Source organism: Danio aesculapii, chromosome 3 (genome assembly GCF_903798145.1).
Source record: "Danio aesculapii chromosome 3, fDanAes4.1, whole genome shotgun sequence".
NCBI classification, from domain to species: Eukaryota; Metazoa; Chordata; class Actinopteri; order Cypriniformes; family Danionidae; genus Danio; species Danio aesculapii.
The window spans coordinates 33809089-33829606 of record NC_079437.1 but is presented as its reverse complement, the minus strand read 5'-3'; the positions used below and the strand labels follow the sequence as shown (position 1 = coordinate 33829606).

Genomic DNA, 20518 nt, shown 5'->3' with positions numbered 1-20518 from the left:
CATCAATAGCCTAAATAATGAATTTGCTAATGCACTACTTACCTCATTTCCCATTAAGTGCTTCTGTACACAGGGAGAGGCTTTTTCCTGATGGATCTCATATCAATACAGTTGGATTCTGCATGATCTTACAAACTTCGTTCCCTTTCTCTGTGTGTGTGTTTTTCAATAATGGGCTCACTACTAATGCTCAAATTCCTAGTGAAATTCTGAAAGGTCAAATCTTCTTTTTTTTCATCTTCAACTTCATTACATGTTATAACTGTTGGGTCTACTTGGATACATTTGGAAAAAATAATTAATTACCCAAGACCCAAGGCCACTATAAATCTGACCTGTTTCTGAGCCAGTCTTTGAAATTTGGAAGGAGACGCATGAAAAACTCAGCTAATGAAGTACAGTGAACACTTCTGCTCAGTGCATTGCAGTTGGTAGATTATTTTAGCTCATGTATGACCACTTATGCATGTCACTGTTAGCAAAGCAATTAAAGACTGTGACACACAACCTCCCTTTGATGTCTATGAGATGTCATGTGTTTGGGAGTTTAAGGCTGTGTGTCTGATGAACTCTTTTGTTTGTTTGTGTTAAAAGGCCTGTGGAGGAAATGCTTTACAAATCACAACTTTACTAAGCACAAGGCTTTACGCACATGATAACAGCCAACTAAATTGATTGCTTTGTTTTCTATATGCATTTCTTTGAGTATTTTTATTGAATATAGTATGCTCCACTTATACTTGAACTGCTTGTAAATACAGTACAAGCAAAGAAGACTGCGAAGAAATGCCTTTATTGTTTAACCTTTGATCTTTCGTTTAAAATCTCAACGCAAACACAGCTCAATTAGCACTCCTATAGATTCACATAAGCGAATCATTTTTGAAGTATGTACTAATTTATATTTTGCGTGTTGTCGCAATGTCTGGGTGACTATAGGAACAGGAAATTGTTCAACCATGGCTTTCTGTTTCTCGGGGTATAAATATTAGGTAACACAGAGACCAAAGTCACAATGGATCAAAAAGCCTAGTTGTGATTTGCAACAAACTGTTTTGCATTACAAAATGGGAAGTGGTCTGGTTACAGGAAAATAGCAGAAACACTGAAAATGTCCATTTCCACATTGAGGACATTTATGAAGAAATTCCAGTCAATTGGAAGTGTTTAGAAGGGTTTCATGAAAAAAAACTCTCATTCAAAAACTTGAATATCTTCTGTTTTTTGTGAATATTTTAAGTAAAAGTTTAAACAACAAAGACATTTTCCCTAACCCTCTTTGCTCAAAGTTACTGAAATTGTTAACCTCAGTGAAGAGCTCTATGAGCTCTATTTAGCTTGGTCTAACAGGGTTGTGCTTTTTTTCTGAATGAGTTAGGGGTGTGTTTTGAGCATAAGGTGCATTAAACCAATTAGAGTCTCATCTCACATTCCCTTTAAGAGTCGCATTCACTATTTACATGGCAGACTTTGTAAGTGGAAAAACTCAATGCTTCACTAGCAAGAAAACAATTTAACAGCCATCTGGATAAAGAATGAGCCTCCTCCATTCGGCCTCTTTATTTTCTCTTTACTTTACTTCTACTCTTTACTTTACTCCTTTACTTTTGTGGATAAGGAAACAGTGTTGTACGCACTCCACTGAAGACATCCATTAGCCTACATATTTAATTTGGTTTGTTAAGCGCAAAGATTTGTTTCAAAACTATTTCTAAATTCAGTTTTAATTTCCAGCAAATGAATAAATGAACAATAATAACAAAGTGTGGTAATAGGAGTTATATCCAAAGACACGTCCTTATCTTATGCCACATATAGTGACGCAAACGTCTCCAAAACCAGACAGGGGGACAAATCTAAACTTTGTTTTTATTAAAACAAATATAAATATGCATATAATAAATAATACTGCTTATAATAATAACATTATACAAATGCAAATTGTCATAGATAATCTGAAAAAAGCCCCCTGAGATGAAGGCATGGAGACAGTGGTTTTTATATTTATGATGAAAATAATAATTTTTGTAACATTTTATTACTTTATTTTTCATTTGTAAAGATATTTGTGTATTGCTGTACATTTAAGCAATGTGTATGTGTTTTGGACCTGCATAGGCGCACAACTAATGTGCTTTGCGCTGGACTTTAGACCAGCTTTCAGCTGGTCAATTGCGCAGTCTATTTCAGTTCCTCAAAATAGCACCAACTCACCAACAATGTGCTTTAACACACCTCCTTTTTAGACCTGAACACCCATGAGTCCAAAAAGTGGTGCAAATGTATTTACTATTTAAACAGTGTGTTGCGCTGGTCTGAAAATGGCAACAAATCACGCCATACACACCTTTCGCAGGGTTTACGATATGTTAATATATAATTATTAAACAAACTATATATTAAACAAAATAAATAATACATTAAAGTACAACCTCTATATATTTTTTTAATTCTACAGAAGTTTGAGTCTGAGGTGACAGATCTGGGCCTTTGTATTTCTGCACAAGTTTTTAGGCTCGTCTCCAGATGTCTGCTCGCCAGACGACCCTACCACCCCCCCAGAAGAAAAAGTCAAAGGTCGTTCCCACTTCCTGAACAAAGACACATCATCCTGACTCCAAGCGCTTTCAGCTGAAGGTCTGCATTTGCTCTTGTTGAGCAACACAAAGCAAAGCGAAGGAATCTGCGTTGTGTGTCTTGGCCGTACTTGAAATTAGGAGCGGCAGGCAGCGTATGAAAATGTTTGTCTACGGTCTGACTCAGTGTTCAGATGTTTGTTTTCGATCACAGGGTGTGATGTCGGTCACGTCTATCTCCTCGACCCTTCGCTCGTGACTCACCAGAGCCCTGAAGAAAATCAGAGGGCAGTCCAGGATTCCTCAAGTCATCGAGAGAAGATATTTTGGGACGAAACGCTCATATCACATGGCCTTGGGTTTCCATCTCGCACACAATGCTGCCTCAGTGTGAGAGGGAGACTTCGAGAAAGACGGACTCTAAAGAGAGGACAATAAAAGCAAAAGAGCATGAATGCTACATATGATCAGCACATGGGCATGCCGTAATTCTGCATCCGCTCATTATTACGGCACACAGAAGACATTAAAACAAAAAGATTGGGGTAGAGTTGGAGGGAGACAGAGAGAGGGAGGGAGGGAAAGCAAATAAGGAGGAGAAAGTGTAGGAGCGCTGGGAGAGAGAAAGAGGAAGTCAGACAAAAAAAGGTTGGAGGAGAGACAGGCTACATGTGGCAGAGGAGGGTGTGCACTTAGCCATGGAGGGGGACAAAATCGCAGGTAAGTACCCGGACACTTCCGAAGTAGACTTGAAGATTGTTTTTCCACCCTTTTCCTTAGCACTGTAGCATTTCCATGGCCGTGTTTTTAGGTTTGTTACTTTAACTAGAATATGTGGCTTGAGTCGGATGAAGTAGATTACTTAAAATGTGGATAAAACTGCATCAAATGTATTCATGTGGCTTCTCTTTTGACTTTGTCCACCAGACAAAGCTTTTACGCGGTACTACTTTTGTCCCTGGTGGCGTTGGTGCTGCAGAGTGTGTGCGTTTGTAAGATTTTCCGTTGACAAGGCTGGATTTTCCATAGGGTTTGAGTGGAAGAGGGAACCCGCTCATCAGGCTGTGTGAAGAGCCAATAAAGAGAGCTGTGTGTTTGGATGAAACACTCTGTATCAGTGCTGTGGTGTGCTCTGCACTGTCAGCACACAGGCTTTTTGTAAATGTGTCAGAGACTCTGAGAGTTTCAGAAGGAGAGAAAAGAACAGCGCTGCACTTCAGCTGTATGAAAAAAAAAGTTGATACAGTATATAATAACGGCCTTTATGCTTTATCAGATTTGACACACCTGGTGCCCTGAACGAGAACCAGTGCCAGGAAAAATACACGAGGAATGACCCTTATGATCTCACAGGTCTCAGATCACTTCTGAGATAGTTAGCCTTCAGTCCAGGTGCATCTAAAATACATTTTCCCAGAACTTGGGAAGAAATATGCAACAAATCAATGTGATCTCATTAGCTGGGCTTTGCAGGTTAAATATGGTTTTAGCAGACGTATCATATTTTGCGTAGACATAAATATGTATATTATTGATCTATTAAAAGCATTCAAATGCATCCATTCATCTGGCAGATGCTTTTATCCACAATGAAAGTTTACAATCGAGGAACTAAGCAATTTGTTACAGAGCCAGCAATGTACTTTACAAAGCCAGACTTGTTAGAAAGTTAGCCTGGGAAACAAGCTAGAGCACAGGAGAACTGGAAGTGTTCTGAGTGTGTGTATGAGCCATGGTTTAATGTTGTGGCGTGGTGTGTGCATGTGAAAGAGGTGTGCCTTCAGCTGCTTTTTGAATAATGTGATGTCTCAGCAGATCAGATGGATGCTGGCGGAGAGGAGCAGAGAGAGTGAAGGTTCTGGAGAGTGACTAATTAGTGCCTCGTTGTGAAGAAAGTTTACAGCTTGGCATGCAGATGTTTATGAAGCCTCTTGGTTTTTTATAGGAATTTGAATTTCATTTTATATAAATTGCACTTAGTTTTGAACGATTAAACTCGTTTTCAAGGGTGCTGTTATTTTACTAAGCCTAAACTTTAAATTGTTCAAATTTATTGTCAAGAATCAGAATGTAAGCATTTCCTTTTGTTCTTGTTTGACTTGTTTTGTGCCCTACAATGGCAAACTTCATAAAACAGATTCTTTCAAAAAGGAGACTTGGGTTAATCTATATAATATTTTAATTTAAAATTATTCGTTCTTTCTTTCTTTCTTTCTTTCTTTCTTTCTTTCTTTCTTTCTTTCTTTCTTTCTTTCTTTCTTTCTTATATTATAAACCTTCTTTATTGTACATATTATAAAATTAATATAAAAATATTTTAAAATCCTGAACAGCATTATCACCAACTCTTATTACCTAGTATTGCCAATTATAACCTACATGTAATATGCTGGTGCATGCTACCAAAAAGCATCAATCTGGCAAGCTGTGAGCTGCGAATTCCTGTACGTAGTTTCAAGGTAGAGCTGCTGTGGATTAAAATTGTTGGTCCAGAACATCTCATAGTTGCTCAACTGCACAAGATTTGATACATTTAATAGTGTAGTCTCAACAGTTCTCTTTCATCAATGAGTCTTGGACACTCTGTTCTACCAGTTTGTGCAGTTTGTTCCTCCTCTAGCACTGTTGACCCTAATTAAAGTCGAACAAAGACTGAGGGCCCTATCATACACCTGGCGCAATAAGGTGCAAGATTTTGGCCTGATTTGTTGCTATTTTCAGACCAGCGCAATACAAATGTTCATGTTTTGCACCACGCAGTATTATTAATTATATGCATATTTATATTTGTTTAAAAAAAACAAATTTAGATTTGTTCACCTGTCGGGTTTTGGAGATGTATTCGTTACTATGTGGGGCATAAGAATAGGATGTTTGTTTATATATTGACTACACTTCGTTATTATTGTTCATTTATTCGTTTGCTGGAAATTAGAACTGAGTTTAGAAATAGTTTTGAAAAAATCTTTGCGCTTAACAAGCTAAATTAAATATGTAGGCTAATGGATGTCTTCAGTGGAGTGTGTACAACACAGTTTCCTTATCTATGAAAGTAAAGGAGTAAAGAGTAAAGTAAAAAAGAAAGAGAAAGTAAACAGGCTGAATGCAGTATGTCCTCGCGCACATTGTTCGTTTAAATGTTTTCTCGCTAGTGAAGCGTTCGGTTTTTCCGAGATGTTACGAAGTCCGTCATGCAAACAGCAAATGCACCATGGCGTGACGCAACTGACTCTTAAAGGGAATGAGAGATGGGACTCTGATTGGTTTAATGCACTTCATGCTTAAAACACACCCAGAACTTATTAAGAGAATAAGCACGACCCTGTTAGACCATGCCCCAAGGTGCAGAGCGTATTTTTCTGTCCTTAAAATAGCAAAAGTGGATTCGGACACACCCTTAATGCTTTGCGCCATGCACTTCAGACTTTGCGCCTAGATCGTTAAAATAGAACCCTAAGTTACTTTCATATCAATACTGAAAACTGTGTGGTTGTTACCCACACTTTAATATGTGGCCTTGTCAGGAGATGATCAGCCGTATTCGCTTCACCTGTGTCAATACCGTCTATATTGGGCATGACAAGCAAGAAGCACAGTATGTGTAAACATTATGCATAAATAACTACCAATAGGACCACGCTGGACATATAATAGACTTTACAGAAAGAATAGAGGATACGGTGATGGCAATGCCATAGTCCTCTTTTGTTAGTGGAAAGCTAGTGAGTGGTGTAAGCAGAGCTGAATGAACAAGCTCTTTTATAGCACTGAATCAGGGCTGTGTGGATGGATGGACAGAGAAAGAGAGACAGAAAACAGGAAGTGGTTGTGAGTAAGAGATATTATGTAGGAATGAACCTTAGTCTGAGTAGATGTTTTTAATTCCACTAGGTTTCATACGTCACATTGTCTTAGGTCTTGTCAGATTTTTTCATGATCATGTGGGTGAATGATTGGCATAGTGAAACAGATTTTCCATGCTGCACTTTTGATCCTTCAGACATCAGTCTTGTTTTCAGTTGTGTCAAATGAAAAACATGTCCACATTGACCACAATGTGTTAGGATAAAAATTGAAAGCACTATTTGCAGTTGCCCGGCTAACCATAAAACAGCGTTCTCACAGTATTTAGCAATAAATGATGTCTTGAATACATGAGCCACCTCCTTAAAGCTATTAAAAAAAGGCAAAGACTTTACCATACTGCTTTGCTTTGGAGATTTTATCATGCCTCACACAGTTGACATTCTACTCATTAAAGCTAATAGTAGTACGCATGAGAACCGAAGACAATAGCATTGGGTACCATGATAAATGACAGAGGTTACAGCCAGTCAAACAAACAGTGAAATATGATGAGGTGATTGATATTTTTGAGGTATGATGTCAGGTCTAGTCTTGTCTAGAAACGGTTACTGTTATTTAGACTCACTAAACGTGTTTTGACTCTTGGTTTTTCAATACTTTTTGTTTTTAAATGCTAACTTCTCCGCAGTTACTCAAATTTCACTTGTTAGAATCGTCTTTTGGCTTGGTTGTTTAATAAATAAAGTTTATAGGAGTGGTCAGATGTGGGTAGCAATATTTGGTTAATATTATTAGTGTAGTATTTGTATTTATCTAAGTTTATTATGGTCTGCGTTTTTATACCAAAATCTGGCAACATGAATGAGTCAAGCTTCATTATAATTATTAAGCAAATACAGAAGAGAGAAACATCTGTAATGTGTATTAAATGTGTCACCTAAATGTGTGAACCTATTTGTTTGTAGAATTGATGTAAGAAGTTAATTTGGTTATTAAATGTGATTATCACTTCTGAAAATTCAACACAAGCTTGTTGGAAATATGTGCTCAGGGCTAGATTTTTAGGAACCATGAAATATGTGCCCGGGGCTAATTCCGACTGCATTTTGTTTGTAAAATGATACCTATGGGGCGGTATGATGCCGTTGATATCTTCTGTTCCTTTTTGCTCTACTGCTGACCGATTAATGTCGGATTCACACCAGACGCGGATGAAGCATTAAGCGTGAGTGATTTAATTAAGTCTATGCAAAGACACGGATAGACAAATCGTGGCATGATTCGCGTGAATGATGTGGCGTGAATGTCGCGATTCGCATGAATGAAGGGGCGTGATTATGACATATTGCCTATTGTTGGTGTACCTTAGAAACATCCTCTTGCCAACACTGGAAAACAGCTCATCAAACTGGGCTCGGCTGGGCACAGCTGAAAGCCTCCATCATCAGTTACAGTTTTTGGAGGAGTTGATGAACTCACAGAGCTGGGTGCACCTCTGAAAGGATCTAGTGGACAAATGTACACTGTTTTTCAGCCTTCCTAAAGCACATAAAGTACAGCTACTATCTCAATAAAATCCATGTTAGCCATTTAGCTACGAATCTAGAGTCATTGGACAGACAGTAGCCCTGCCCATGATGTGAATCCACGTCTATTGTGAATCAAATTTGATACACGAATGAAGCGAATAAACTCAAAATGTTCACGCGTCATTTTATGCGCTAATAGAGCGATTTGTTTGCGTATGCCGTGCCTGGTTTGAACACAGCATACCTCTGTATGGACGACTTTTCCAGCGTGACCAGTTTGCTAAGTAGCTTGCCTCGTATGGTGTCAGACTTCAGATGCATAGCAGACTGGTGTTCGAGCCCGCAAATGATGTTTCCAGAAACCAGGTAGAACAAAAGCAAAAAAAAGGAGTGTAAAATTGTTGTGAAAGCATGTAGCCATGATGGCTTTACTCTTCTAGTTTGCTTTTGAAAACACTATTGGTTGGGTTTAGGGAAGGAAATGCATGGATCAGTCGATAGCAAGCTGATACAAGCAACTGAGTGGCTTTTCTCACGGATGTACATAAGAAGGTTGTTGAGATTCACAGTAATGTACACATCGGCCTCTGGTGGATTTATGAGAAGGACATGTAAATGGCACAGTAACATATTTGAGATTATCCAAAATGAACACAGCAGCCTTTAGTTGATTTATGAAAACAAAAACTGCAACCAGACGTAGCCCAGGGCACTTTTTGTGGTTTGCAAAAATGTAGCACTTGTCGCATATCTAGAATGAGCCTTGTGTAAATTGCTGTGTTGACCCATCAGATCTAGCCTTGCCCTTCTTCTGTCCCTGTAACCGTTCCTAACATGAACTAACAACCTTACTTACTTTCTTACAATGATAGATTTGAGTGTGAATACCTTTTCCCATGAGATCTTTGGATCTTCCAATGTTTTTCATGCACTGGTTTGCTTTTTGTGTATATATTGCAATTTTTAAGACCAAAGGTGTATATATATATATATATATATATACAGTCAGGTCCGTAAATTTTGGGACATCAACACGATTCTAACATTTTATGCACCAACACAACACAACTGAGGGTATTTACATCCAAATCAGGTGAACGGTGTAGGGATTACAACAGTTTGCATATGTGCCTCCCACTTGTTAAGGGACCAAAAGTAATGGTACAACAACTTAGCTGTTCCATGGCCAGGTGTGTGTTTTTCCCTCATTATCCAAATTACATTGAGCAGATAAAAGGTCCAGAGTTCTGCATCTGGTGATGTCTATGCGTTCCAGACTTCAGGCTGTAATTAACTGCAAATGATTTGCAACCAAGTATTACAAAGTCAAAGCTTAAGTTATGATTACTATTCTGTCCAATTACTTTTGGTCCCTTAACAAGTGGGAGGCATATATACAATATGTTGTCTTTCCAAAAATGTTAGAATTGTGTTGATATCCCAATATTTATGGACCTGACTGTATGCAGTGTATACACACACACACACACACACACACACACACACATATATACAGTATATATATATATATATATATATATATATATATATATATATATATATATATATATATATATATATATATATATATATATATATATACGTGTGTGTGTGTGTGTGTGTATATATATATATATATATATATATATATATATATATATATATATATATATATATATATATATATATATATATATATATATATATATATATATATATATATATATATATATACACACACACAGTTGAAGTCCGAATTATTAGCCTCACTTTAATTTATTTTTTTCTTTTTTAAATATTTCCCAAATGAAGTTTAACAGAGCAAGGACATTTTCACAGTATGTCTGGTCTCTGGAGAAAGATGTCCTCTGGAGTAAATATTATTACTGTCATTATGGCAAAGATAAAATAAATCAGTTATTAGAAATGAGTTATTCAAACTATTATGTTTAGAAATGTGTTGAAAAAAATCTTCTCTCTGTTAAACAGAAATTGGGGGAAAAAATAAACAGGGGGGCTAATAAGTCAGGGGGGCTAATTATTCTCACTTCAACTGTATTTTAAGCAGATCTTATAGACATTCCAAAACAAATGTGGGTTGTCAGACATGTAATGAGTTCACTATACTTTCAATATTATACAGATATTATTTTGCAACACAAAATGAAACCATGTTCTGTGAATTCAGTACCTGCTTGAGGTTAATGATAATAAGCATAGGTTTTAGTAAGTGGTAAAACTATTTACACCTCAAGCCACTGCGGTTATAATTATAGTACATTCAGATAGTATGATTATAAACACCAGTTTGTGATGTCATGCAGCATATTAAGGTGCTTTGTACAGCTAAAAATGAATTGAGATGGATGAGACCAGATGTCTGAACACATTGAAGTTGATCAATTGCGCCAGCTCTTTTAGGAAGAAAGTATGGTGGAGAGCATGTACTCATTTTCAGATGATGTATTATTATAAGAATATATTATGCTTTAATCCTGTAATTTTTTTCCAACAATTACACTAAATATAGCAAGAGTGTTAACACCTTAAGAACTATTATCAACCTATCAGCAGGTTGTCAGCAGGGCCTCGCATGTATAAAACATCATAGTGTATAAAACTGCACACAAGGCCAAAAACAGGAAGAGAGAGACTGAGACCCCCGTGTAAATTAAAGAACTGTCAGCAGGACCCCTTCTGTGTGTGGATGTTAAAAGCGGAAAAAATAGAGACAGCTTTCCTGTTTACATGCAAAAACAGCATCTTGCAAATGAGCACACATGCATTTGGAATGCTTTGGTCAAGGTGTGAAATGCAACTTTTCTTGCAACCTTCTATCTATCTATCCATCTGTTCTATATACAGTTACTATATATATATATATATATATATATATATATATATATATATATATATATATATATATATATATATATATGTATGTATATATATATATGTATATATATATATATGTATATATATATATGTATATATATGTGTATATATATATATATGTGTATATATATATATATATATATATATATATATATACATATATATGTATATATATATATATATATACATATATGTATATATATATATACATGTATATATATATATATATATACACGTATATATATACATATATATATACATATATATATATATATACATATATATATATACATACATATATATATATATATATATATATATATATATATGTATGTATATATATATGTATATATATATATATGTATATATATATGTATATATATATATGTGTGTATATATATATATATATATATATATATATATATATATATATATATATATATATATATATATATATATATATATATACATGTATATATATATATATATATATATATATATATATATATACATGTATATATATATATATATATTTTTTTTTTTTTTTTGTGTGTGTATATACAGTTGAAGTCACAATTATTAGCCCCCCTTTGAATTTGTTTTCCTTCTTTAAATATTTCCCAAACGATGTTTAGCAGAGCAAGGATTTTTTTCACAGTATGTCTGATAATATTTTTTCTTTTGGAAAAAGTCTTATTTGTTTTATTTCAGCTAGAATAAAAGCAGTTTTTAATTTTTTATGAACCATTCTAAGGTCAAAATTATTATTTTTGACTGTCTACAGAACATTGTTATACAATAACTTTCCGTAATTACCCCAACCTGCCTAGTTAACCTAAATAACCTAGTTAAGCCTTTACATGTCATTTTAAGCTGTACAGAAGTGTCTTCAAAAATATCTAGTAAAATATTATTTACATAATATCATGGCATCATGGCAAAGATAAAATAAATCAGTTATTAGAGATGAGTTATTCAAACTGTTATGTTTAGAAATATGTTGAAAAAATCTGCTCTCCGTGAAACAATAAATGGGGGCTAATATTTCAGGGGAGCTAATAATTCTGACTTCAACTGTAAATGTATGTGTAATATGACATAAGTAAACACATTGTTATTTTTTATATATAAGAAATATATGGCCACTTGAGTACACTCAATCAGACAGTTCTATTATTAGTTTATGCATTTACTTATTAATTTATTAAATGTTTGTTAATTTGATAATTAATACTTTTTTAAAAGTAAAAAATCTATGTAAAAATTGACTAGTATATTTGCAATTGAAATAATTATATCGTTTGAGCATCGATATCGCAATGTGTGTATCCACAATAGTCACATTGCAGGATTAGATTATATATTTTATTAAAGATTAAAATATAAAGATAATATTAAATATAATTTTTAAATATTATTTATATAGTAATAACCATGTTTAATTCCATGAACCATGAATACTGTTAGACTTCCCATAAAGCACTGTTATTTAACTTTTATTTTTGCTCTGTTGTATTTATATATGCTTGCAATTTGCTTTATTTTGTTCAGTCTAAATTAATATAGATTATATATATATATATATATATACTGAAATGAAAATGAGTTATTAAAACTATTATGTTTAGTTAGAAATGTGTTGAAAAAGTATTTTCTCCATTAAACAGAAATTGGGGAAAAAATAAACAGGGGGGCTAATAATTCAGTTATTACATATTATATATATAATTATTATAGTCTTAAATAAATAAGATTAATTTAATGCAGCATTATTATTTATTTATTTATGTTTATTAGTAGTAGTATTAGTATTAATATTATTATTACCAGTGTTATTGTACAGTGTCATCAATATACCCACATAATTATACTTACATCATTTTAATTAATGTGGCCGGTAGTGTTCGAACGCAGATCCGGGCAAAAGGTGAGGATCTGTCAAACTTAGAAAAAAAGGTGCTAAATGATAAAAAAGAGAAGAAAAAACATTTTTAAAAACATTGTGTCAAATAAGATCCAATTTGTTTACATTTCACTGGGACTGACTGATGTATTTTTAATGAGTTTCAATTGGGACGTTTTTGACCTGACAGCCTTGAGTGTAACTATTTCTTTAAACCTTTAAATGAAAATTCATTCATTTATTATCATTTTTGCTGAGTCCTTTTATTAATCAGGGGTTGCCACAGCGGAATAAACTGACAACTTATCCAGCATATGTTTAATGCCATTCCAGCCTCAACCCAACATTGGGAAACTGATTCACACACATACACTAATAACACATACAGTCAATTTAGCTTATTCAATTCACCTATAGCGCATGTCTTTGGAGGAAAATAGAGCACCCGATGGAAACCCACACGAACACAGGGAAAACATGCAAACTCCACACAGAAATGCCAAATGACCCAGCTGGGGCTCAAACCAGTGACCTTCTTGCTATGAGGCAATCGTGCTACCCACTGCACCATCGTGACGCCTAAATGAAAAATTATTGTGTGTGTGTGTGTGCGTGTAAGCTAGTGACAAGGCCAGTGCACCTTTCAAAAGCTTATACAGTCACTTTCTCCTCCTCCATTTCTATACTCAACTGACAGACAGAGAGTAACCCCTCAGAGAGTAAACATGAGTTATTCCTCACAGTCTGTGTGTTGAGGAGCCTCTGCAGATGTTCTCATAGACTCCTGAGGGACGCGGTGCTGCAGAGTCTGACTGCTGCTCTGAGGCCCTGTGTAAACATGCAGAAGACACCACAGCTCTCCTTCCTCCTAAATTCACAACTCTACACATGATTTACACACTTCTGGAGAACCATCAACACAACCGTAACATAGATCACATGCCACTTACAGGTTCCACATACAGTATATGGAAGCTAATACTGATTGTTTTATATTTTTCAGTGTCAGGGATATCTTTTCTCTCTCTCTCTTTCTGTGGTATGTCAGTGAAATGAGTTATGCTTCAGATGGCATGTGTTTACAGAAGCCTCTCTCGGACTGGTACTGCTCTCTATAATGTAACACGTGAGATCTGTGTCTGGAGAGGACGTGTCAGTGTTCATTATTTGGGTTTTTGAATGGAAGAGCTGCTTCTAGAATTGAGTTCGACGTTCTCTGAAAAGTGACTGATTGCTGGATATATCATATCAAATTTTCTGTGTTACAGCGGCATCTAGTGGTTATTGCTATTTTATGAATGATCTGTTGTGGGGTATTTTTTTGAAGGTGTGAATGTGCCATAGATCAGGGGTTTCCAAACTGTTCAGCTCGCAATCCCCAAAACAACAACTCCAATGACTTGCAAGCCCCACTATCATCGAAGGTGGTTATAAACATACAAACATTGCACACAACGGTGCACAGGCACTACTAGGAACAATATAAACAAGCTTATTGACAACACAAGAAAAGTGCAACAGTCTAACAACCATATAATTTTTTTATAGTCATTATTCATTTGTTTAATTTGATATTGACCTCACTTAGAGAGAATGGTGGGCACAATGTTTACAGCACAAGAGAATTCTTGGTTTAATCTTGGAGACCGCGACTTGGAGATCGTCCTCTTTGTTCATTCATAGCCTTTATTTTTAATGTACTTGAGTGTTGTAAAGTGTCAAAGTTGTGCTGTAAAATGAATCTGCTGCCACTAATATTATTGCTGTGTCAGTAATCTAGCGTAATAACCCCAGGGGTCGCAATGCAATGGAAATAAAATTGAAAGGCTGATGGATTTTTATTAGCATTTGTTTAACTATTAAATACTATTTTTTTATCTTCTGCAGGTTATGGATAAAACATTCTAATACTTTAATAACATATATGATATTTTTGGAAATCACCAAGCAATCCCCCCTTTTTGTCTCGCTACCCACCAGGGGGTCCCAACTAGGGCTAAGCGATTTGGCCTAAAATCTAAATCTCGGTTAATTGAACATGAACTCGATTACAACTAATAAATTATTATTTTATTTAGCTATTTTATGTTTTTGCCCTCATAGTTCACGGACAAGTAAATACAGTACAGTAAATATGCTCACATATTACAAGTGAAAGATTTATGAATGAAAAGTGCATTAAATTAATTGATAAATTGATTGATTTTAAAATAATGGAAGAAAACACACACTATCTACTATCTATGATCATTTACTGAACATCAACTTTGAACAACTGAAGTTAAAAACAGCTAAAACAAACTTTACTTATAAAACAGTAAAAATAACTTGCACTTTTGGAAACAAAATTAATTATTTTCAGTGTTTTTCATATTAAAAGTAGAAAATAAACAGGATCTCTTCTAAATAAAATAATTCTTGTATATTCTGTAAATGATGTTTTAAACTGTGCATTTTATGCATCTTCTGTAATCAAATATTTTAATGTAAATAATAATTTTAATGTAGTGGAAAATATGCCGTCACCAGAGATCAGATGTGGCTGCAAAGTGGCCGTGAAAGTAAAGTAAAGTAAAGTAAAGTAAAGTAATTGAAAAAATGGAAAAATAAGATCGATTATAGATTTTGAATGTCGATTTCGATTACTTTTCGATTAATTGCCCAGCCCTACCACTGTCATAGATGACAGTTACGTTAGGAAAAAGTAGTTACCCACATTACAAACTACTAAAAAGTTGTTAATTATACTTATGTTAACACGTTTAGTGTGATTGGAGTGTTCTCTGATCGCCACTGCTCCAATTGTCCGATTAAAACAACAATACAGTAACAACCATCATGTGAAGTATTAAGTATTAAGTATGTTTTAAATAGCTGTTTTTTTAATGTATTTTAAAATGTAATTTATATTTCTGTGGTAGAAAAGCTGAATTATCAGCATCATCACTCCACTGTCACAATGAAATCATGTGAAATAAAAAATCTTATCGTATCTGTGTAGAAATCAGATTAATGCTGAATGATTTTGTTAACAAAAAAATGAAAAAATAGGATGCTTAGATGCTTAAAAATAGAAAGAACAGAATTTAATAGAATTTCAGAAATAAAAATTATTACATATGTTGTTGCTGTCACTGTTGATGATTATAGTATGTCACAAAAATGTGGGTTTTCATTTTTATTAGGATAGTACAGTGGAGTTTACAGACATAAATGCATTGCGAAGAGAAAGGGGAAGGAACGGCAAAGGGCCTCAACCTGGGAATTAAACCCAGGTCACCATGAGCACCTCAGTGGTGCTAACATAGCAACAGCTGTGGCCTAATGGTTGGAGAGTTGGACTTGTAATCGGAAAGTTGCAGGTTTGTTGGTGGTGAGAGTGAATAACTAGTGCTCTCACCACCCTCAATACCACAGCTAACTCCCTTAAGCAAGTCACCGAAACCCCCACTGCTCCCCAGGCATCGCAGCAATGCCTGACCATTGCTCTGAGTGTGTTCACAGTGTATGTGTGTTCACTGTGCTGTGTGTGCAGTTGGATGGGTTAAATGCAGAGCACAAATTCCGAGTATGGGTCACCATACTTGGCCACATGTGACGACTTTCACTTTCACTTATGTCACCTGTTAACTTATTAAAACAGTTTAGCATGTCGTCACCTTATAATTATAAGGTTCTAATTGACATTTTTGTCAAAATTGAGTTATTGACATATTCTTATTAAACGACAACTTATTTACATTATGGGATGTTTTTTATAAGTTGTTTACATTTAAAAAAAACGAAAAAGTTTTTATTTACAATGTCGAACTCTAGCTCTAAAAGGTTCTTTCTGTGAGCCAATCAGCATTACAAATACATGCACGAGGACCAATCAGGATCAGCTCTCTTTGTTATTCCACCCAACTTCTCTGTTGTATATATTAAATGTAAATATTTATATTTGTGTATATATAGTCAGTGAAACATTTTTCAGTGTCTATTAAATTTTGTTAAATAACTCATTTGCTCATTGTCTGTTTACTTTTAAAGTCTTTAAATTTGATATCAAGCCTTGAAGGGCAAATACTTAATTGAATTCATGGGGTCTTAATTCCTATTGGGGTCTTAAAACCTATTAATACATAAAATTAACAGCTGCACTGGACAAAATATTGAGCACAGCCTTCTATGCTTAATTTGAGCAAGAAAAAATATTCATCCTGAAACATTAAATAAATGTTATAGAAACTTTCTTATTTTTACTTTCTCAAACATCAACATATTGTTACGACACCAATTTTTATTTTTTTATATTAAATTAGTAAGCAGACTGATTGTATTTCTTTAAAAGTAATGCTTCACTTAATGATCTGCCAGACAGAACCTTCCAAGCAGAAAAGGATATTTTACAATTAGAAGATTCGATCTGTATTTGCCCTGTTTGTATAACACCAATTTGCATACAGTATGTACGAGAATTTTAATAATTTACATTTAGAGTACATTTCGGGTCTCTGTCATGTTAATGTATGAAACAGAACTGTTACACTTATATTGTTTGCTGTATGTAATGCAAAAAACTTTGAAGCTCAATATATCAAAACCATTTAGAACGCAGACAGAACCTTATAATTCCAAGGCAACAATGTTTTAACAATATACAAGTTATAATACAAGATGTCTTATACAAGATTCAGCTTTATATTTAAAGTCAGTTTAATCTAATGAAAACTATGTTAAACTGAACACTTCATTGAAAACATTTTAAGCACAAATTAATTTTAAAAAATTTACTGATATCAAAAATATTTACCTAAATATTTGACTACAAGAAGGACATACACTAATAATGACAACACTCTAAAAAAGTATGGTTGTTTCAATCCAAATTTGAGTAAAATATGGAAAAACCTAACCACTTGGTCAAAATGTAATTAAAATTAAACCAATTGGTTGGGTTTTTGCATATCTTACCTAAATGTGGAGTAAAAAACCCTGTATATTGTTGTATTACCTGATTGTCAAAAAGTGCACAAAATAAATCATGCACACATCCGTGTAACCAATCTTTCAGAATAATAAACAAATGCGTTTTGACTTCTTGGTGTAACTTTACTTCATCTAATTAATATTCATGAGTCAGGCTGACAAGGTTAATACTATGTTCCCTATGAAACCTTTCAGATTGTTCCTATGTGTCCCGCTTCTGCGTTCTCCCTTGTCCTGGATTTGTGTGGCATGTAAAAGTGTGTTTGCAAGCCTGTATACAGAAGGCCTGGTGTTTGCATTAGACATGCCTGAAGAGCTGTGAAATCTGCTGTATGATTAGTCACATACAGCTCGACTTTCCTGTTTTTGTAGGCTCCAGCCCACGACATGCACTTCAGGCATCGGTGCAACATGTAACCCAGCATTTCCCAACAGTGTCACAAACACAAAGAAATTTCCTTCCAGGAGACTCTAAAAAAAACCCAACAAACCAGTCATGCAGCATCACATCAGCAGTTAGCAGAGCAGATCCCTAAACGATAACCAGAGCGGTTAATATTTAGATCAAATAAAAACATGTGCTGGTGGTTTATCAAGAGATGTGGGCATTAAACACAGTCCCAATCAGAGATTTGGTCACAGAGTTATGAGACCCTCAAGCCATCCTCCCTTCATATATCGACAAGCAGCATTTTTGACCTGGAGCAATAGATGTGTGCTCAATTTCAGGAAACTACTGGGGAAGCCGCAAGCGCAGACGTGCTCTCCTCAGGGACTGTGATGAAATATATACCGCTGCCCTCACAAAAGAAAAAGAAATTAAACTCTTCCCTCACAATCTGAATGAGTTTAATCTGAAAGTGCTCTCACATGTTATCTACGATTGCAAAAGAGCTTCGTTTATGTGCATACCAGAGTGCATTGGAAAGTAAAAGTTCAGCACTGACTCAAATAATTCATGTGAGACTCTATCAGAGAGAGAGGGAGGAGAGAGAGAAGGAGTGAGCGAGAAAAGGAGTGAAAGAGAGTGAATGGGGGTGGGGGTTTGTCATCGGTTTCTCATTCTGAGCTCTGCTATAGTCGGAGAGCTGGAGGAAGTGGGAAAAACTCAGTTGGTCCTTTAAGAAAGTGCTGGGCTTGGATCTGGGGAGCCGCTCCGATCGCTTTCTCTTTTTTTTATGTCCTCTCCCCCCACCCGTTACCTCCTAATTTGGGATTTGTTTGGGAGCTGGAGAGCAAAGTCTGTGAGAGTTTCGCCCTTGCTGGGAAAGGTTGCTTTGATCCTGCAGATTCAGCTTCAAAATGTCTGATTCCACTGTCAATGCGCATTTGGAGGGAATTATCTCAGATTTTGAAGGTTTGTGTTTTTTCTTTTTGTAGGGCATTTTAATAAGTAACTTTTGAGTGATCATTTGATGCTGTTCGGTCATTTTTATAAAATGTGTGTATTGTCTAAATGGAGTTTACTATTGTCAACAGTCTGTATTTTCAATTTTGACACATTAATTCACATTTATTTCAAAACAGATAATGTCGTAAAACAAATGTTGGATTTAAAGTAGTAAATATTCATTGCATTTGTTTGATATAGTTTTGTATCTAGTCAATGTGAAGATGTTATGGTTAATTTCTGACTTTATAATTAAAAAAAAATGTGACATTTGCTCATTTATTGTCAGAAAGACATTGACAGTAAAATATTTATCAGACTAATTGATGGATTAGTTCTGTTGCTTGTGTGAATGGTCAATGTGATACCAGTTTTGATCAGTGTCTGTTTCTATAAGCTTTAAAATGCAAACAGTCCATGTGAAGTTGTCAAAATTGTGAATAGTCAATGTGAGTTACGCTTTTATTTTTCACAATATCTGTCTCTTTAAGTATTAAAAATTGTGCAAAATCATTTCATTCAATATCTGTCTTTATAACTTTTAAAAATGTGCTATATGCGCATTTATTATTAGACAGATATTGATAATAAAACCAACTTGAAATCACAAAACAGAAATAAGATTAATTTGATATAGTTCTGTAACTTGTGTGAATGTTCAACGTAAAGTTAGTTACTGTCAATTTCTGTCTTTATAACTTTTAAAAATGCGACTACATATTTATCTTCAGTGTAAACAGTCAATATGAAGTGAGTTTTGGTAACACTTTATTTTGATGGTCCATTTGAGTATTTGTTGACTGTCTGCTTAATATCTGTTGATACTGCTCATTCAACAGACATTTAACTGACTATAAGAAACTTTGCAAGTATATGTCAACTTACACTAACCCTAACCCCAACCCCAACCTAACAGTCTACTTATAATCTAATGAGAATTGGTTGGGATGTAGATGCAATGTAACTTAAATTGAACAAACGGACCATCAAAATAAAGTGTGACCTGAGTTTTTGTCAATATCTCACTGACTTTTACAAATGGATCATTTGCACATTTTTAAAGGTTATGGAGACAGATATGAACAATAAAAACAACTGTTGAACTTTGCATTACAAAACATTCATTGTTTGATATAGCTATATAAAAGTACTGTATATGCAATTAGTCAATGTAAAGTCAGTTATTGTCAGTATTTCTTTATGCACCTTATAAACAAAACGGTGTCAGTGCAAAGTTAGTAATTGTCAATATCTGTCTTTATGACTTTTAAAAAATGTGACTACACATGTGTTGTCTGACAGTGTGAACAGTCAATATGAAGTCAGTTTTTGTTAACATCCCTCTGACTTTACAAATGTATCATTTTCTCATTTTAAGGGTTATGGAGACATATTAAAAACAATTATTGAACTTTACAGCACAAAACATTCATTGTTTGATATAGCT

At 34.6% G+C, this 20518-nt stretch overlaps 1 protein-coding gene across 3 annotated transcripts in view; it reads left to right on the top strand.

Moving 5' to 3' along the window:
• septin9a (septin 9a) overlaps nt 1-20518 on the top strand; it is a 132181-nt gene that overhangs the window by 23136 nt on the left and 88527 nt on the right. The window contains exon 1 of one of the 3 annotated variants that reach the window (XM_056453791.1): nt 3162-3296. The exons of 1 other annotated variant lie outside the window; for it this stretch is intronic. In XM_056453791.1, coding sequence (XP_056309766.1) covers nt 3275-3296 — 22 coding nt within the window. In that variant the 5' untranslated portion in view covers nt 3162-3274. Of the gene's footprint in view, nt 1-3161; nt 3297-18757; nt 19039-20518 lie in introns of those variants that run through there. One more of the 3 variants, XM_056453790.1, reaches the window with a different exon arrangement.